Source organism: Phycodurus eques, chromosome 6 (genome assembly GCF_024500275.1).
Source record: "Phycodurus eques isolate BA_2022a chromosome 6, UOR_Pequ_1.1, whole genome shotgun sequence".
NCBI lineage: Eukaryota > Metazoa > Chordata > Actinopteri > Syngnathiformes > Syngnathidae > Phycodurus > Phycodurus eques.
The window spans coordinates 11,282,085-11,302,681 of NC_084530.1; the positions used below are offsets into that span (position 1 = coordinate 11,282,085).

General features: G+C 40.3%; 3 protein-coding genes across 4 annotated transcripts; 1 reads left to right on the top strand and 2 right to left on the bottom strand.

The window, feature by feature from the left end:
• The first annotated feature begins 584 nt into the window (after nt 1-584).
• On the top strand, nt 585-5,460 carry knop1 (lysine-rich nucleolar protein 1). The gene is given in 8 exon segments (XM_061680352.1): nt 585-708; nt 1,224-1,298; nt 1,977-2,039; nt 2,127-2,399; nt 2,402-2,923; nt 2,999-3,070; nt 4,190-4,258; nt 4,917-5,460. Coding segments are annotated over 8 exon segments (1,473 nt in total). The 5' UTR covers nt 585-615; the 3' UTR covers nt 5,223-5,460.
• Nucleotides 5,414-12,955, bottom strand: exosc1 (exosome component 1). 2 transcript variants are annotated; one of them, XM_061680350.1, is made up of 9 exons: nt 12,896-12,952; nt 12,492-12,530; nt 10,822-10,937; nt 10,558-10,632; nt 9,775-9,863; nt 9,647-9,680; nt 9,501-9,551; nt 9,260-9,344; nt 5,414-6,063 (listed from the first exon to the last, which is right to left on the bottom strand). In XM_061680350.1, exons 1-9 carry the CDS (start codon nt 12,921-12,923, stop codon nt 5,957-5,959), a joined length of 624 nt encoding a protein of 207 aa, XP_061536334.1. In that variant the 5' UTR covers nt 12,924-12,952; the 3' UTR covers nt 5,414-5,956. The 2 variants fall into 2 exon arrangements, with proteins under 2 accessions (XP_061536334.1, XP_061536335.1); XM_061680351.1 differs by lacking the exon at nt 12,492-12,530 and having other exon boundaries at nt 12,896-12,955.
• Nucleotides 12,956-17,163: 4,208 nt separating this feature from the next.
• Nucleotides 17,164-20,476, bottom strand: pgam1b (phosphoglycerate mutase 1b). The gene is made up of 4 exons (XM_061679229.1): nt 20,117-20,476; nt 19,007-19,281; nt 18,118-18,298; nt 17,164-17,723 (listed from the first exon to the last, which is right to left on the bottom strand). The coding sequence occupies exons 1-4, from the start codon at nt 20,253-20,255 to the stop codon at nt 17,554-17,556; spliced, it is 765 nt and encodes a 254-aa protein (XP_061535213.1). The 5' UTR covers nt 20,256-20,476; the 3' UTR covers nt 17,164-17,553.
• Between the last annotated feature and the right edge of the window lie 121 nt (nt 20,477-20,597).

Sequence of the window (20,597 nt, forward strand, 5' to 3'; positions counted from 1 at the left end):
GAAAGGCGAAGCTCTCTATTTACTGGTCGATCTACGTTCCTACCCTCACCTATGGTCACGAGCTGTGGGTCGTGACCATAGGTGTGAGAAGGTCGGTCATCCGTGAGGGGCTCAGAGTAGAGTCGCTGCTCCTCCGCATTGAGAGCAGCCAGATGAGGTGGCTCGGGCATCTGTTTAGGATGACTCCCGGACGCCTCCTTGGTGAGGTGTTCCGGGCACGTCCCACCGGGATGAGACCCCGGAGACGACCCAGGATACGCCGGAGAGACTACGTCCCTCGGCTGGCCTGGGAACGTCTCGGGATGCCCTCGGAGGAGTTGGAGGAAGTGGCTGGGAAGAGGGAAGTCTGGGCTTCCCTGCTGAAGCTGCTGCCCCCGCGACCCGACCACGGAAAAGCAGAAGACAATGGATGGATGGATGGAATGCATACTGTATTCCCATTAACATACAGTATAGAACAGTACAGTGTCATTCTACTCAGTGAACACCAATCATCCTGTCAAAGGAACAAAAAAAGATCCTGTAAAAGTGTAAAGAATAATCATATATATATGATAAACTCAGAAACCAACGTAATTGATTTGATAAAAGCGGACACATGGACTACACTTTGATATGGTGTCCAGTCTCGCTCTCACCGGAACCAAACGAAATCGCTTCCGGGTCGGAAAGGTCTCCTGTCTCCACGAGATGAATAAAGTGTGTCAAGTAAGTGAATCGGTCATCATATATAGATTCCTATTGTATCTTATTTTGCGTAATGAGTGTTTGTTAGACAACAATTTAAGTTGTCCCTGGTATTAGCTTCACGATGCTAGCACGCATCTGTCAAAATCAATGAACTCTTCATGCGGGTTTCCTTGTGCCTTTTAGATTTCCAGTTAAACTGTAAATTATGTTAGTTCCTTCAACCCTCAAACAAGAGTACAGCAATAGCAACGTTGCAGCAAGGTTTACTGTGGTACGAACCGAATAGAAGAATTGCACGATCGCATTCACAGGAGTTTCTTTTGTGGGTGTCAGTTATTGATTAGATGCCTTGTAACTTTCTCTTTTTCCATCAAGTTGGACTGCACTCACACAATAATACTTGTATGCTGGAAGTTTTTTTTTTTTTTTTTTTTAAATAAAAGGTGCACTGCAATGCTTGTCCTTTTAAAAATACTGAAATAATGAAACAAGTAAAACCAGCTAACATTGTTTATTTCATTTATTTATTTCAGACAGATTCGGGTGACGTGATCTTTATTTCTGAAACGATTGCACCAAAAACCAACAAGGTTGTTGTCATTGATCAGGTAATCTATGTAATATACAGTGCATCCAAAAAAGGTATTCGTTCATGCGCTAGCCAAATACCGAGTTAAAGGGAAATTGCATTTATTGAATGTCCATCATTTATCGGTAGATGGAGATGAACAAACAATGGGCGCAATACTGTAAAACGTGGTGTTAAGTGTGTATTAATATTGGAAATTTGCTATTTATTTATTTTTTTTCATTTTGAAAAAAATATTTAGTTCCCAAAATTATGTTCACTCGTTCGCAATACGTCAGCAAGTTGATTGATGTAATTTTAAATAGCCTTAGTATAATTGTTCAGAACAAATGCATGAAGTTGCCAAGATCGTTTTCCAATGGCGGAAAAGATAGTCATTTCTTCAAAACTGTCAGCGATATGTTTACATCACAACATAAAAGAAAGACAACAAAATTAGAAAATAGAATAATCTTCTGCCACTTTCTTGTCATTTTCAGACAGAAGATGCCCATCGAATAATAAAATGGCACACAATTTGGCCAGGGTATGAATTAACATTACACTTACACACAAACAATATTAGTCTGAAGAACCTCTCTGCAGTGTGAACTCGTATTGATAGTACTCAATAGAGTTGCAGGATCTTGCCAAATGTGATTGTTTCTTCATTATATTTAATATGGGTCATACTGAATTTGAATGTGGTCCTCAATAGGTGAAGCGACTTGCTCTGCAAAGAGACATTGATCAGGAATCTCTCCCTCAGCAGCCTTCAAAGGTTTGTTAGGCAACACTTATGTGACTGGAGTGGTAATCAAATACAAAGTGTTGAATTTGAACCAATAACCAGTTTTTTTCTCTCCAGTCAAACCACAGGTGTGCTCCTTTGCAAAGGCCTGAGGAGAAGATGAAAATTAACTTTGGGGATGTGATAGAAGAGAATGTTGAAAAGAAAAACAAAAAACGCAAGAAAGAACAAACCTTGCCTCCAAAAATGGATGACCCCACAATTGCTGACGGCAACCCACACAGTGTGGAAAAGAAAAAGAAGAAAGTAAAAAAAGAGGGCTCGGTAGTGCAAATATTGGAGTTTTTAGAAATAGGTGGTGAACTGAAAGAGAAGAGGAAAATGAAGACGAGGAGAAAGTTAAACACAAGGCAAAGAGGAAAAAGGACAAAGTGGAACAGGATGAAATAACTGTAACAAAAAAGAAGAAACTCGCTAAACTAAAATTAGCTGAGAGTGAGGAGGCCGCAGAAACACCAGATGGACAGGAGGTTGATGGGGTGAAGCTGAAGAAGAAAAAAAAGAAGAATGCCTCACCAGACAATGGAAAACCTGAGGATACCATAGAGGAAACACAGAAGGAAGAAAAAGTCACAAAGAGCAAGGTTGGCATTGGGGAAGGTGAGAGAAAACGGGTGAAAAAGGGAGAAAAGGCCACGAAGAAAAAGTCTTCTGGGCTCAGCACAGAAGAAGAGACTCAATCTACAAAGAAGAAAAAACTAAAAGTAGAAGAAAACCAGGAACCGAGCAAGAAAAGCAAAAAGAAGATTTCTTTTAGGGAATTGGAACCGGTTGAGGAAGTGTATTCTTACACAAGTGTAATGAAGATGATTAAGAAGGAGAAGGGAATTAATAAAGACTTGTACAACCAGGTGGTGAGTGTATCATTGTTTGATATTGTTGAACATTTTAGCTCTGCTTGGTTAAACATTTTGGGGTTTGTGTTTCAGGACGCTCGCCAAGCAGACGTAGTCTTCTTGTCAGAGAAGACTGGAAACACTGATGAGGTGACCATCAACCAGGTGAAAATCTGCACCACATTGTGTTAAAGCACAATTTTTGCTTTGCTTTGAATCCTCACATTCCATTAACTGCTGTAACATAATGTATGCCTTTATTGTATTAATGATATTTTTACAGTAACTAGTGGGATAGTCACAGCAGGATTATGCAACATTGTAGAGGGGTCCCAAGGAAGAAGCCATTGCATTTTGGTTATCACAATTTAAGTCACTATGTACAGTGTTTTCCAACCTTTATTGAGCCAAGCACCCATTTTACATAAAAAACATCTCTTGGCACACCACCCCAAACAAAAGTGTCACAAAAAGTAGGACCATGTAAATAATGATGCATCTCAATTTACTCCCAAATTTACTTATTGAAACGTATCTAAAAATCTGACTATTATTCTGTTGACAACAGGTGGATGCAGAGGTTTATTGTACCTTCTGCCATCGAGTGGAAGAGCACTCAATTGTTCTGCCCGTGACTATACGTCGCTCATAGATGAACAAAGATATAGTTGTAATTAATGAAGAATAATTGAATTTTGGACACATTGAGTGAAATTGAATAATTCCCCCTGACACCCCTGAGTAGACGTCTCTCGTGGCACACTAGGGTGCCACAGCACATTGGTTGGGAATCACTGTACTATGACATCAGTACCACCGTCCACACCCCAGAATCATGATGGCGTGACCCGAGTTGGACAAACAAACAAATACGACTCACTGCATTTTTAGTACACACGGACAAAATTGTTGTACCACTGTGTTAATGAAACACTCACAATGATCACTAAAATAACTTGAAACTGACAAAAGAAATATATATATATTTTTTTTTAAATACTGCAATTTACCCAATGAAAATGTGGCATTGTTTTATTTTTGTAGTCCAATTGTACAGTGGTCCCCCACCACCTACAGGTCCATCTTGTGCCAGTCTGCACTTTTTTGTTTTTGCTTCTTGCGGAGCAGTAGACTGGGCACCACCCACCCCTCTGTGGCCCTCTGTGCCCAAAGCTATTGGTTCTTTCTTTAATACTCAACTATGTTTTCAGGATGGTCACTGTTCTGCTAATTCTGCAGACTCCTTTCTATATTTGTTGATTATAGTGTTGTGTTCTATCACAGGAAAGACGACAGGCTTTACAGATGGAGATTGACAAAGCCTCTCAGCCTCTACAAGTGCACCAACCTTCAGTCAGTGATCCTTTGTTGTTTGGACTTTTCTTTAAAGTGCTTTGAGTGTCACATCCATTAAATGACTCTTTGCACGCAACACTTTTATGCACGCATTTGTGGTACATGGTGTGTTAACTTCCGGGTGCCAGGCTAATGCATAGTGACAACATGAGAAACGTGTTGAAACTCACAACTGAGTTGATGGCGAACATAGTGGCACAGAGCAGTCAGCTGGAGGAGCTATCCCTTTGTATTTAAAAACAAAACAAAACAAAAACCAGAATACATTTCTACCTCAAAAAACAACATCAAACTATTGAAAGTAGCTAATACACAATTGCATGTTATAACACATTTAAAGAAAGAGGTTATTTTTCCATCAGATGGCATCTTAGTAGCTTGAATTCAATGGACACCGGAAACTCGTACCCAAGCTAACCTTTAGACCAGAAATGCATAAAGTGTTGCCATCCGTGCGTATGGTCAATTGCGTAACAAAGATATAATAATAATAAAATACAAAATCGTTTTCAAGATGTCATCTTAAAGCAGTACTCGATTGTAACTAAAGATTTTGAGTGTATAAGTAAAATAACCCTCAGTATTGTCAGACAAGTGCATTTACAGGTATTTGTGTCAATTTCTAATAACTGTCCCCCAAATCTCATGTCCTCAGGGCTTTGGTCAGTGGGGCACTGCCCAGTTTGAAAGCTCCCAACAGAAGCACAAGTTCCTCAGGTTGATGGGCGGCTTCAAGAAGGGCTTCCAGCCAGCTGCCGCTGCAAGCATTGCAAAGCCAAATATGGCACTCTGCAAGGATACACAGGAACATTTGCAGCAAGGACTCATGGGAGAATTTGAGCGTGCCCACTCACGCCGAATAGACTTAAACAGTAGAGGCGCAGGACTTGGGTTTAGTGAACTGTCCAAAAAGTTCACCATCGATGTCAATACATGTCGATCTGTCCGCTTTGATGATTGACCGCCGCTCTGTAGGTCTGTTTTAATATTGTATTAACTTTAGTCCTTTCAGTTACATCAAGATCTTGACTTTATGAATCCCTGTAAATAAACAAATGCTACAAAAATGTTATTTGTATGACAGACACTTGCTTGAAACACCCCCCATCCCAAATTGTGAAAGTACAATTACAAGAATAAAAAAGGCAAAGCTGGAGGATAACATTTTCATTTTATTTAATTCTTACAAACATCTGCAATTGGACAGGAAAGTGTTTTTCATTTCATTAAAAAAAAAGGAAAATGTTTCTGCTTGTTTGTTGTAGGCTCATAATGTGCTGGAAAACAAGGAATTTAACTTGATACAAATGGACGATGTGTGGTGGGGAAAGAGAGCACCAGAAAATTTTAACTTAATAATGCAATGGGCCATTTTTAAAGAGCAGCCTCATTAAGCTGCATCTGAATTGCTCCTTAATGGAGTCCAAACTGCAAGATTAGCCTTAAGGTCTGATGTTTATGCAATGGGCAACATGATTTCATTAGCACAACTTAACTGCTGGACAGAGAGCAGTGTGTCCATTCGATATTGCAGCTGGCTCTAAGGTTGCAGTCGTGTTTCCAAGCTAATACTCAAGACAAAATGTGCAGACATAACACTATTTACCAAAACAAGCAGGGAGGCTCCTCAGTCACCCAGAGATCGGGAGGGGGAAGCTGTGTGTTCCTTGTGGAGAAAAATGAGTCTCAGGATTGTCATGCCTGCAGATATTCTGGCTGGACCCTTGCCACTTTGCGAAACTCTTTGGCATGAGTCAGCGGACACTGCATCTCGCACCAGCTGATCGGAACCATCTGTGCACCTGGGTTACAAGGAAACAAGTGTGATTAAATGAGTCAAGACAATGCTATACTATGCATCACACTTGACAGTGGCCACATACAACCCCAATTCCAATGAAGTTGGGATGTTGTGTTAAACATAACAAAATATATCCATCCATTTTCTGAGCCGCTTATCCTTACAAGGGTCGCTCGCGGGAGTGCTGGAGCCTATCCCACCTATCATCGGGCAGGAGGCGGGGTACACCCTGAACTGGTCGCCAACCAATCGCAGGGCACACGTAAACAAACAACCATTCGCACTCACATTCACACATACGGGCAATTGAGAGACTTGAATTAACCTACCACTGGGATGTGGGAGGAAACCGGAGTGCCTGGAGAAAACCCACGCAGGCACGGGGAGAACATGCAAACTCCACACAGGTAGGTCAGTCCTCAGAACTGTGAGGCAGACGCTCTAACCAGTCGCACACCGTGCCGCCTAAACAGAATACAATGATTTGCAAATCATGTTCAACCTATATTTAATTGAATACAAAGACAAGATATTTCATGTTCAAACTGATAAACTTTATTGTTTTTAGCAAATAACCATTAACTTGGAATTTTATGGCTGCAACACGTTCCAAAAAAGCTGGGACAGGGTCATGTTTACCACTGTGTTACATCACCTTTTCTTTTAACAACATTCAATAAACATTTGGGAACAGAGGACACTAATTGTTGAAGCTTTGTAGGTGGAATTCTTTCCCATTCTTGCTTGATGTACAGCTTCAGCTGTTCAACAGTCCGGGGTCTCCGTTGTTGTATTTTACGCTTCATAATGCGCCACAAATTTTCAATGGGAGACAGTTCTGGACTGCAGGCAGGCCAGTCTAGTACCCGCACTCTTTTACTACGAAGGCACGCTGTGGTTTGGTATTGTCTTACTGAAATAAGCAGGGGCATCCATGAAAAAGATGTGGCTTGGATGGCAGCACATGTTTCTCCAAAACCTGTATGTGCCTTCACAGATGTGTACGTTACCCATGGCATTGGCACTAACACAGTCCCATACCATCACAGATGCTGGCTTTTGAACTTTGAACTGAACTTTGCGTACATAACAGTCCGGATGGGTACATTAACAGTCCGGATGGTTCTTTTCCTCTTTGGCCCGGAGGACACGACGTCCACAATTTCCAAAAACAATTTGAAATGTGGAGTCGTCGGACCCCAGAACACTTTTCCACTTTGCAACAGTCCATTTTAGATGAGATCGGGCCCAGAGAACCTGGCGGCGTTTCTGGGTGCTGTTGATAAATGGCTTTTGCTTTGCACAGTAGAGTTTCAAGTTGCACTTACGGATATAGCTCCGAACTGTATTTACTGACATTGGATATCCTTTCCACATTGATGTCGGTTTTTGATGCAGTGCCGCCTGAGGGATCAAAAGGTCACGGGCATTTAATGTTGGTTTTCGGCCTTGCCGCTTACATGCAGCGATTTCTCCAGATTCTCTGAACATTTTGAGATATTATGGACCATAGATGATGAAATCCCTGAATTCCTTGCAATTGTACATTGGGGAACATTGTCCTTAATTAAACTGTTGGACTATTTTCTCACGTACTTGTTCACAAAGAGGTGAAACTCGCCCCATCTTTGCTTGTGAATGACTGAGCAATTCAGGGAAGCTCCTTTTATACCCAATCATGGCACCCACCTGTTCCCAATTAGTCTGTTCACCTGTGGGATGTTCCAAACAGGTGTTTGATGAGCATTCCTCAACTTTTTTGCCACCTGTCCCAGCTTTTTTGGAACGTGTTGCAGCCATAAAATTCAAAGTTAATGATTATTTGCTAAAAACAAAGCTTATCAGTTTGAACATTAAATATCTTGTCTTTGTAGTGTATTCAATTAAATATAGGTCGAACATGATTTGCAAATCATTGTATTCTGTAACACAACGTCCCAACTTCATTGGAATTGGAGTTGTAGTTTGGTCCAGAAGTATTCAGATAATCTTAAAGTATTTACCAACCATTTTAGGCAGATTATCACAATTTTGAGTGGCTCAAGTATTTCAACAAATACAACCTCCCCAAAAAAATCTTGAATGAAAATCCATTGCAATCACTGCACTCCGGTTTCCTCCCACACCCCAAAAGCATGTAGGGTAGGTTAACCGAAGACTCTAAATTGCCCGTAAGTATGAATGTGAGTGTGAATGGTTGTTTGTTTATATGTGCCCTGCGATTGGCTGGCGACCAGTTCAGGGTATACCCCACCTCTCGCCCGGAGATAGCTGGCTCCAGCACGCCCGGAACCCTAGTGAGGATAAGCGGAACGGAAGATGAATGAATGAATGCAGTCACTGCCTGAAATTCTTAGATTCCTTGCTGGAAATACTTTGCCAGACTATCACTTTTTGCTTCTGTATACGTCTTGCTTCCCTCCTTTTTGACTGCATTTTAATTCTCCTCGAATCCACTTGGAAAGAGGTCAGGGCCGTCAAGTGTAAATGTCAAATATGAACTGTTGCTTGGTCCAAGCCACAGACTCATCATAGTCGTCGCATGGAATAGACAGATAGCCAATTACGAAGTTTTGAAGCTGGTGGAGCAACTCATTTAGTGTTCGGCAACTTTTATTGAGCCGAAGCACATATTTTACATTAGAAACATCACAAAAAGTATATATACTCAAAAATTAAAAATCCCATCTAAATCCACTCACAAATTAACTTACTCATTATGAAATATGGCCCTGTTTAGTTGAACGCAGAGATGATATACTCATAGCCATGATCTATTGTTATCTATGATTGGCAATAGGTGCATACACTGGTTTACGGTACCTTCTGCCATCTCGTGGAAGAGCATTTAATTGTTCTGCCTATCACCAATACATCAATGGCATGGAATAAAAACACTTTATTTGGAGTAAATGAATGTTTTTTAACAAATTAAGTGAAATAGGATACTTTTCCGATGTCATAAAGTGGTTAGGATTGAATTGTTTATATGTTGTGTTCCCAAAGTCTTACCACAATACAAAAAACAAGGTGAAGAGTATTACTACCGTGCCACTACATACTATTAGAGCAGTAAGAACACACAGGCTATTTTATTGTCATGTGTGGCCACATTTGGTCACACCATATTAAAAATCTTTACGTGTGTAAAGATTTTTGCAGACTTCCTTTCATTCACTACGTTTCACAGAGTTTACCTGCTTCACTGTGGGCCACCACCACCCCAAGCTCATTCTCAGCCGTCGTCAGCAAATAGTTCGACTGCACGTCACCCAGAGAAATCTTTCAGTCCAGGTCAAGGATACGACACCAAATGATGTAACACAATGAAATCAGTAATACTACTTCAAATTTAGTACTGTGATCTAAGGCCACTAAACTAATATGTGGCATGTTAAAATGCTTTACAAAACATTAAAAAAAAACAAGACAGGATACCACTTTTGCCAGGATAATGTCTCCAGGTCTAAAACATTTGTACGTCTCCACCTGCAGAGGAAATCAGGCAAAGGCATATCATTCTAAATTAAATTGTGAAATACACAGAATCTATACAGTCACTCCCTGTGCTTTTTTAAACAAACCTTGTCTTTCTCTGTTGCCCGGACATCATCCTTTCTGTGGGTTAGATGATGAGCAGTAGTTTTGCGTGAAACGGTGAATGGCGAGGCACTGAAAAATTATCATCCTTTGAAGTGCACTTTAAACGTACCTGATAGTTCCTCTGAAGCGGTCCTTCAGCGGTGTGGAGCCGACATATAGAATGTGGACCTTGGCAAACCTGGGATTAATGCTAGTTACCTGTCCATTCAAAGAACAAGGCCATGTTGTTAGTCTTTAATAAACATGTATGAATAAACTCACAAGCAGAGGTGGGTAGAGTAGCCAAATATTGTACTCAAGTAAGAGTACTGTTACTGGGTAGTACTGGGTGCTGGGTAAATGGTGAGTACCTTCCTGATTCTTTTTAATCAGAGCATGAACATCATCCATCCATTTTCTGTACCGCTTATCTTCACTAGGGTCACGGGTGTGCTGGAGTCTATCCCAGTTATCTTCGGGCGAGAGTCGGGGTACACCCTTAACTGGTCGCCAGCCAATCGCAGGGCACATATAAATGAACAACCATTCACATTCACATTTACGCCTACAGACAATTTCGAGTCATCAATCAACCTATCACGCATGTTTTTGGGATGTGGGAGGAAACCGGAGTACCCTGAGAAAACCCACGCAGGCACGGGGAGAACATGCAAACTCCACACAGGTGGGGCCGGGATTTGAACCCCAGTCCTCAGAACTGTGATGCAGATGTGCTAACCAGTTGGTCACCGTGCCGCCAGCATGAACATCAATAAAATAAAATGTGAATGTGCAAATTCTGATTTTACTGTGTGTGTGTGTGTGTGTGTGTGTGTGTGAATTAAGGACACCTCCCAGTTTATCAATATGACATATAACATCTAAAGATTTAACAGCAACAGGTCACATTTACCTTACAAGTGACAATTGCACCGACATCTGGCAGTAGTTGGGTTTCTGTTTCTCTCACAACAGAGATAACTGGTAACTAGAAAAGAAGACAAAAAAACTTATCACATTTTTTGTAAAAAATACTTAACCTATTACATTCTTTTGATTCCATTTGTTGTTAAACAGCCTGAAGACTTGTTCCTTGAACAACGCCGTGACACACGCCCACACGTCTGACTGCCTCGGCAGCTTTGTCTGACTACACACGACCCACCGCACCCCTCACCTCCTCGCCTTCATTCTTCTTGAGCACGTAGCCCGCTAGCGAGGAGTAAATGTAACCATGCCGCAGGTACACGCCTGTTCCAGGTGTACAGTCTTCTACACTGCAAAGTTTATCACCTGAACACAAAAAAAGACAGACAGTCATACTGAGAGGATACAAATTGATGAGATGAGGGTGTAAAAATGGGTACCGTATATGTCAGTCATGTCCACTAGGTTATATGAATAACAAAGTAGGGGGTGTATCACTAATAGTGTTAAAGTTTCACTAGTAACGCTGGTTACAGCAAAAAATGCAAAGTCTACAACAATAAAAAGGTTAATGATGCTGGATTTGAATGAACAGACAAGAAACTACTCTCCAAAAATTAACAAGCTTGTATTTGATTTTGATAACCTATGGTTGAATTGTGATTTGCAAATGGAAAATTTTAAAATTTTTTTCTAACCAGAATGCTTTTTAGAAAACCTACGCTCTCAGAACTGTGAGGCAGATGTGCTAACCACTACTCAAATGTAGTGCCTGCCAATTGAACATTTTTATCATGAAAATGATTGAATTGGTGAATGAATTCATTAATTCATTCATTTTCTGTACCGCTTATCCTCACTAGGGTCATAAACCTAATTTTTGGATCACGTTACTATATGTGCATTTCTTAAGTAAAACAGAGATTGACATGGTATCCTTTAATTACTAGATCAGATTTGTTCAGGGTTATGGTCACTACCAAACACAATGGAACTAATGCAGTGCTGACATCTAAAAAACTAAGTGTGTAATGTCTGTAAGACACATCAAGTTGCAACTATAGAAACCATCAATACTGTACAAAAACGCAGCATAACAGCATCCAACTGTGCCATATACTGTACATCATCAATCTGACTGGTGAAAGAAAGAGTCTCTTTGCTAAAAGTTTAATTTACGTCAACAAATCTAAAATGTGGCGGCACCGTGGGCGACTGGTTAGCACATCGGCCTCACAGTTCTGAGGACCCGGGTTGAAATCTGGCCCCGCCTGTGAGAAGTTTGCATCTTCTCCCCGTGCCTGTGTGGGTTTTCACCGGGTACTGCGGTTTCCTCCCACATCCCCAAAAACATGCATGCTAGGTTGATTGAAGACTCTAAATAGACCGCAGGTGTGAATGTGAGTGCGAATGGTTGTTTGTTTATATGTGCCCTGTGATTGGCTGGCGACCAGTTCAGGGTGTACCCCACCTCTTGCCCAAAGATTTCTGGGATGGGCTCCAGCATGCCCGCGACCCTAGTGAGGATAAGCGGTACGGAAAATAAATGAATCAATCTAACATCCACATAAGCCAGGAGAAACACTACAAAATTAAGCAAAGAGAGTAGACTGTTTGCAACAAATGAAAACAATATAATAGGTCAAATATTCGTATTCAGGTTGAAAATTTAAGTCCTTCTGATAGTTTTTAGGCCAGCAGAGAAGCCTTTCTGACCCTGACTTCCCATACATGTATACTGTATATCAATAATTAAACACAAAAACGGGGTGGCGAACAGTCATGCACGAATACAGTCTTCATGTTGTAGGCATTTATCAACATGCATTTTTTATCTGTGCATTAACGTTTTCTTTTTATACATTTCCTCGCTGAACCCAAACAAGGATTTCTCAACAAGCGAGAAAGGAATGCTGTTACCCTGCCTGGGGCAATGGGCAGGGCTGCATCTGATGAAACCTGCCGTGGAAAGTAAAAGTCAACAATTCACACCCCAAGAAGTAACACTAAATTACTTCCTTCTTTCACGTAAAATATTATAACAACGCTGCGGTATACACGTAAATACTCGAGACACAGATATCAACGAGGAAAGTACAAGCACCACAAACCCAAACTCAGTTCATCCACGCTTGGTAAGCTACAATTTAGCGTGGCTTACCCCTTCAAAGCGGTGGTTTGAGGTTTTCTACGAAATAGTGCATTCTACACATACAGTCTGTAAAAGATTCCAGACTAACGATATTGCAAATATTTCCGCACACAGGTTAACCTATCCATCTAGGAGTTATACAGGTTAATGCCAACAAATATAAGAAACTCACCAGGAACACACAGCTTCATGGGTGACATGTTTGCCAGAAGGGCTGCGTGCAAGGTGATTGGCTGTGACCGAATGGTGAAGCTGATCCTGATTGGTTGGTTACACCGGGGAAAAGGAAAAGGAAACACAGCTTGGCCCATAGAGAACACATTAAGATACACCAGCGCGCTCTTGTAGCCAGGCTAACCAACGTGTCTAGGTGGCGGCCATGTTGGAGCGGTCAACGTTCCCATTAAAGACAATTCATTGACACTGAAATTAAATCGCTCTTCTTTTGCTACGTTCTAAATAGATTTTAACTAGATTTATTTTTTCCGTCAACTGCAGAGCGTGTGCTATCAATACGTAAAATCTTTTTTTTTAAATCCCCCAAAATAATGTGTTTTGTGCTTTTAATTTTCTGAAAGGTTATTCTCAGTTCCCTTGTATGATTGTACAGCGTTGTGTGGAAGCGTATGCACACATAATGTGCTGGCATCCTTGTTCTTTTGTTTTCTCGCCGTCCACACATATGGGATGCGCTAACGACTTTGACCTCTCTTTGACTTGGACTTTCAGCGTCACCGTAGGCACGCAGCTCAAAAGGGGCGTGTCTTATAGACCTATTCATATCTATGCATTGGCTGTTCACTTTTCTCTTCGTAAAGTAATAATTTGGAATCACGGAAATATTACCATTAAAAATAAGTCTTTATACAATATGGGCTGGATTGGGAGAGGTATCATTTTTGTTTCAGATTCATTTGAAGATAACGGCAATCTATATAGTTATAAAAATTTATTTAAAACAAAATACTTTTCCAGTCAAATTCAAGGAATTTTCATCTGTTGTAAAGACTATTCCTCAAAGTATACTTGCGTTCCTGAAAAATGAAATGAAAGCTTATTCAACTATTGAGGATCAAATGCCTTCTCTCGTGATTACAGGGCTTTTGGTATTTGATAGAAAAGGTACCAATAAACATGTTAGGAATCCACTTCACAGCTATAACAGGATTTCCCCCAGAGGTAAATTTTGGGGGGAATTTACAATTAGATTATACTAATTGGTGTAAAACATGGTTGTGCCCCTTTCAATTCTGCATATCAATTATGGTGAGGAAACTACAATTTAAAATACTTCACATTTACTCTACTAAGACCACAGTTTCCAGGTTAACTGACTTAAGATGATAAATGTACCCTTTTGTGGGGTTGAGTCAGACACAATTGCACATTTATCTTGAATTTGCCGTATGTCTTGGAACTTTCGGAGCGATTTTGAAAAATATATTTGTGAAAAAGCTGGACATAACATCACAGTTAAAAAAGTCTAAAATATATCATTACACAATTTATAAGTGATAATAAATCTTTGTTTTGTTATCAATCTTGGCAAATTTTATATACACAAAATGAGAATTCCCAAATCCTGTCTAAGTTTTAAAGTATTTCTTGTAGATTTAAATTTTTACACAAATACGTTGAAACTAACACATAATAAGAAGAGTATTTGGACATTACAATACCTTGAAAACTAATGTTTAATAGACCTTGAATGAAAACCTGCTGTGCCTTATAATATTTTTTTATACTTTTGTTTCTTGTGTGTATTTGTATTATACTAGAAAAAAATATTTTAGTGACCAATTAATTGTCTGCATGTTTATGTATGTATATGTTAATAAGAATTTCAGGTATAAAAAAAAGTTTTTTTAAATCAATGCTTTCACTGCCCTCATGTCTAATATCTTCCCTTCATTTTTAAAAAGGAAAAATCTGTTAAAAGATTGTCCTAAAGAAATTAAAATTGGGATTGGAACTAAATTCCTCACTGTATCCATATCACCAAAAGCTAAAGAAACACATTTAAAAACCTGAAACGACATCTATCCTAGTAAATATTTTCTAAGACAAAGATTCAACATTGAGCAAAAGAGCTGGTTTTTTTTTTTTTTTGTAATTCTAACATAAGAGACTTTAGAAATTTTTTTTTGGTTTTATTCTACTCACACCAAAATCTTTTGGGATACATTTCAACAGGGAATATCTGAAAAGGAGAACATCATCCAAGCTGGAATATAGACATTAAATATGAAATAATACTACTTAATTAAATTTAAAAAAATGGAAAATAATGCAATTCGCTTACTCACTCTAATTGCACTGCCCTATATTTTTATTTGTTGTATTTCGTCTGTATAATTATGTTTTTAATGTTGTTTTATTGATGTACAGTGTCCTCGAGGGCCCCAAAAGGCACTCACAAATAAAATGTTTTGTTATTGTTATAAAGAACTTAAAAATATATATATATATATATATATATATTATTAAAATAGGTTAAAACCAAACAAGCCTCGACTGTATATTAAGATATATTTTGTTTTCTTATTAGACCTCTGACTTGTATTTTAGTTATTTTTATTTCCCAATACTGTTCTGCTCAGTTTGTTTGTTTTTTAATCTTGATATTTCTTCGTGGAATGTTGGCTAAATTGTAATGCCAGATTTTGATTAATGAAGTAAAAAAAAAAAAGAAAAAAAAGATTAAAAACCCAGGAGAACTGTGCATTAAATGACTGCTATAAATTCACCGAACAGCAATATATCCACTTTTTCAATTTTAACCCTTTATTCCCTAATTTAGGATTGGGGCCAAATTTGACCCATTGGGTTTTAAGGCATATTATTTCAAACAATCACAATAACAAACACTGTCAATGCAAACTATTTTTTATTTAATAAAATAATCAGTCAAGCACACAGCTACATTTAACAATGTTTTTTGTGTTGTTGTTGCTTTATTTGTTACATGTTAGAACTGAATTTCAAATGTTCAAACACACTTTGGTCAATGGAAACAAGAACACAAGGCAAAAATCACAACTAAAAAAAAAACCTAACACCATGGGTCGTTATCCAAAAATCTGTTCTGTTCGAGAAAGGAACTCACACTAGATATTGTGGGAGTCTCTGAAACAATTTCTTTTTTGTTGATGCAGAGATGTAGATACTGAATTGATTATCAAAAAATACACAATTCTACCAACGGCTGGTTTGCTGAGAAGACGATTTTGTTTGGGTAGGTTTCTAGCTCAACAAAACCGCATGTGGTCAGCCATCTTGTCACTACCACTGTGGCTCACGTCAGTTTAATATTCATCCACGAGATGTCTCTATGCAGGGGCCAGAGGTGGCAGTCTGGGCTTTTGAAGTTAAATTTGACAATTGTTTTTTATGTTTGTTCATTTTGGGTAGCAGAAATTAACAGCGGCCAAATTTGAAAAAAAACGTTTGGCCCTTGACCCATGCATTTGGCCGGCCGGCATCTTTCTTGAGTCAAGTCAAGGCTAGCGAGTGAGGGAATGCATAGCATTGCCAATGATTCCCGCTGCTCTGTCTCACAAGCTAGTGTTATATAGGTAAAACAAAGAAATAAAACAATTTAAATTCCAGACAATCTATTCACGAGTGTTCGGTAATTTGTGCAACCCCAAGCAAAAAGTGACTTGGCACGTTGCCGAAGTCTTGACTAATGACTGCCACAAGATGGCGGACACCCTTACGTCCAGCCAATCTTTGTGGTGTGTATGGATGTCTATGATTGGGAACACAGAGTTCTTTTAAACAATGAGTAAATTGCGCACTATTTTTTATTTTTTTTAAATAGATTTGGGGGGCACGGTTAGCAGGTCTGCCTCACAGTTCTGAGGACCCGGGTTCAAATCCGACCTGGCCTAGTGTGGAGTGTTCATGTACTCCCTGTGCCTGCGTGGGTTTTCTCCGGGTACTCCAGTTTCCTTCCACATTCCAAAAACATGCATGGTAGGTTATTAGAAGACTCCAAATTCCCCATAGGTGTGAATGTAAGTGTGAATGGTTGTTTGTCTATATGTACCATGCGATTGGCTGGCGACCCGTTTGGCGTGTACCCCGCCTCTCGCCTGAAGATAGCTGGGACAGGCTCCAGCATGCCCGCGGCCCTAGTGAGGATAAGCGGTACGGAAAATTAATGCATTAATTAGTCTGTTCCCTCAGTTTAAAAATGATTGCCTAAAAAAATATTCATCAAATTGATCGGTGTTACCATTATCGTTGATTGATTAAATGTTTTGGGGAAATAACCATTTCACAGGACAGCTATCTGTACTTCAAATAGGCATTTCTCATCAGGAAAAGAACATTTATAATAATAATAATTTTAATAAACAGAAGTTTGAACTGAAAATGGCACTTGTGAGGTATTGTGATAGACATGTTGGAAAAAAAACTACAAAAACAGAAAGATTTTAAACATGTAATAGCTCATCACATTTATTATTTTCTCAGTGTCACAGCAAGGACAAGTGCAATGGAAATCAACTCGGTCTATAAACAACAATGTTACTTCGCATATATATTGTGGGGTAGCCTCAAGGTCAAGTTACCTCCAAGGTCCAAGACGGACATTTTGGTCAGTACATGCATATATAATTAATATCCAATCTCTAAAACTTATGTCGAAAAATATAGATGACTCAATTCAAACCTCCGCGTATTACCGAGTTACACATGGTACAGTTTGTGTGTGTGAGGTTTGTGATGTTGACAATACTAACTGGCTTGATGACTAGTATGTTTTGTTAACTGAACAGCACAGGACTGATCTAAATACCATGCCAATCATTGGAGTGGAGTTTATTTTTTTGCTTTACCCTGAGCCGCCACAGCAGCCATGGCTTTCTGTACAGTCTCTTTATCTCCCAGAAACTGCATGGGTCCTATGGGCTTTAAGTTTTTGTCCAACTCATACACAACAGGAATACCTGTAGGAAGGTTCAGCTCCATGATGGCCTCCTCAGACATACCTGGGATACAAGAACAGGCAGAGCTTACAATCGAGAAGCATCATTTGTTATTGAACTGACAATGGACACGCTCCAGAAGTAATGGGCCATTTGTTTCTCTGCTTTTGAGCACCACCATAACAACAAGTCAGTTGTACAGATAAAGTGATTCTTTTGACAGCTCTGCTTGCACCAGTTTGCAAGTAGCAACAAGTCGCTCTTTTGTTGCACGCCCACTGATAAATGAGTGCAAAAGAGCAACATCGCCATTTAGACAGACACCAAATTGTCTAAACTGGGCCTTCACACAGAAATGTGGAAAAGTGGAGAGAACAAAACTTTTTTTGTTAACCTGATTCATTTGTGAATGTAGTAGTTCGCACAAAGAGCTCTTAATAAGGGTTCACATCCTTACCCTCAAGGTGCTTGACAATGCCACGGAGACTGTTGCCGTGGGCGGCAATCAGCACCCTCTTCCCTTCTTTGATCTGTGGAACTATCTCGTCGTTCCAAAATGGAAGAGCCCTAGCAATGGTGTCCTTCAGGCTCTCACAAGTTGGAAGCTGGTCCTCTGTCAGATCGGCATAACGTCGGTCCTACAACAAAGGAAATACTTACATGCAGTTTATTACTTTATAGCCATGGGGCTTTATTCAGTATGTCAACATATATAATAGCCCCAGGTACACAGCCTGTTTAAGCCTTGATTTCGCCGCCCTTTATCGGCAGTTTTGTCTCAAAGTCACAGAAGTCCTTTCAGCCAATATTCCACCTCCTGAGGTAGTATCAGAGCCACAAAAGCCAGGACGACCCCTGTGTAAATGCGATCGGCCTGGCAGTTGAAAAAGGCAATCGAGTCGCTGCAGATGAGTTTGGAGTAAATGTATCGAGGAAACAACATTTCTAGATGCAAGTCGATGATAAAAGGCTCGAGCATGTGTATTTTGTTTTGGCACTCGCAGTATGATCCCTTCTGTGGTACTTTGTGCTTTTTTCACTTGGGTTTATGTCCTACAGTGAGGCTGGCAGTTTTTATTTTCTCCCGTATTTGTATGTGTAATATATACAGCTTATGTGTGAAAGTTAGATTTGTTTCATTTTATTTAGTAGGTGCTGCTCAAATATCGGTGCATTCAATGGACCAAATTTGACGTTATTTTATTGGTCACACCAGATGCTGGCACTGACATTATGCAAAAAGCAAAGGCGGCGTATTGGCAGATCTTCTGTTTCGGCTCCATTGTGGCTATTTTGCAGGATCTCTGTACAAATGAGGCTATTTAAAGGGTCTCTTCAAGAGTAACCTTGCTTATGGTCTGATAGAAGTCATGGCCTTCATCCATGGGTGGGGGAGGGATGTCAAAAGAGCGCCTCCAAATCTTGACTTGTGCCTCTCCATGTTTAGCTGCTGTTTCAGCCTTGTTCAGGCCAGTCAGACCACCGTAGTGGCGCTCATTGAGGCGCCAGGTCCTGTGCACTGGCAACCACATCTGATCGATGCCGTCCAGAACAAACCACAGAGTGCGGATGGCCCTCTTAAGAACAGAGGTGTAGCAAATATCAAACTCGTAGCCAGCATCTGAGGTGAGATTGACACAAAGGAAACAATCAGTTTGAGTTAATTTTGCTCCTGCACAAAGATGTGTACATTTGCTTATGGTTATACAGTGCAACTGCTTGTGTAGATGTTTTTAAGTCACACATCTTTTCGATAATGTTAGACCCATGCTGTCTCCTAAAAGCTACTCTTTGCAGAGCTGTCTAACCCTAATTGTTGCTGGTCTTTGCATTTATTTACACATTTCAAAACAGCCAGCATACACCAGATAGTATGAAGCTATATGCAGTCTACAAACCATGATCAAAGTCCTTATAATGATTTATCAGACTGAAAAACATCTAATCAAAGATCATGCAAAGCATGATTCCGATAATGTGAGCCAACATCTTTGTTGAATACTGTTTTTTAAGGTTTACTGTTTAAAAGGTTTACTGTTTAAAATGTAGTCATTTTTTTCCCTTTATGTACAATTGCACATGGTGGTTATCCTCATGATGGTTATCCTCAAATAAATGAGGATAACCATCTAGGGCGGCGACCCCAAAAGTGTGAGGATTATTTTCAACACATGAAACATACAATTGCTGTAAAAGAGGTTGGGCTGGAATCCAATTGTGCATAGGGTCCAAAGGCTGCTGCTTTTAACGGAGCATATACATCAACAAAATGAACACGACTGTAAAATCTGGGCATGCGTTTCTTATTGGCTATATCTCTTGCAACATTTCTTTTGTCTCTGTCGCTCTGGGCCCACAACCTGTTTCCTCCATCCGGCCCGGTTGCATAAACACAGGCTTGCAGCGGTCTAATCCAATGACAGAATGGCCGATTAGGTCGTGTGACATGACTTTACCTTTCAAGGCCTGTCCTCCTCTCTTGGCCTCCTGCTCCCCCGTCTCGCTCAAGTCCGCGTCGAACCATCCGCAGAAGCGGTTCTCCTGGTTCCAGCAGCTTTCTCCGTGGCGGACCAGCACCAGCTTGTACGCTGCCATCCTTGCGCCGATGTCCTCTGCGCTGGATTTCCGGAAACTTCGGCTCAAGTGACTCCGCCTCAAATGCTGCAGCGGCGAGCGCAGGGTTTATCCTGGGGTGGCCGGTGGCAGATACGTGAGGATTTTGCCTGTTGAAATTTAAAGAGGCGGTTGTGGACGTGTGTGTCCTGAATTTGACAGATGACACCAGAGATCGCTTGCCTTCCCGTCGACTGTGACCAATCAGAAAGCGAGCTGCGCTTGGAGAGGAGGAGGAAGCAGGAGGATGCGCACAACCGCACGTCCACACTTCCCACTGCAGACCATTCAAACTAGTTTGCATGTTCTAACATTACGTTGCAT

What these genes read in the sequence shown, in the direction of transcription:
- exosc1 (XM_061680350.1), bottom strand. Translation starts at nt 12,923, where the DNA reads ATGTCACCCATGAAGCTGTGTGTTCCTG. An exon ending in CATGAAGCTGTGTGTTCCTG is followed by an intron (nt 12,531 to 12,895) that starts GTGAGTTTCTTA and finishes TTTCCACGGCAG; the next exon opens with GTTTCATCAGATGCAGCCCT. An exon ending in GGGCAACAGAGAAAGACAAG is followed by an intron (nt 9,552 to 9,646) that starts GTTTGTTTAAAA and finishes TTTCCTCTGCAG; the next exon opens with GTGGAGACGTACAAATGTTT.
- pgam1b (XM_061679229.1), bottom strand. Translation starts at nt 20,255, where the DNA reads ATGGCAGCGTACAAGCTGGTGCTGGTCCGCCACGGAGAAAGCTGCTGG. An exon ending in AGGAGGACAGGCCTTGAAAG is followed by an intron (nt 19,282 to 20,116) that starts GTAAAGTCATGT and finishes ATCTCACCTCAG; the next exon opens with ATGCTGGCTACGAGTTTGAT. An exon ending in CATTGTCAAGCACCTTGAGG is followed by an intron (nt 17,724 to 18,117) that starts GTAAGGATGTGA and finishes CTTGTATCCCAG; the next exon opens with GTATGTCTGAGGAGGCCATC.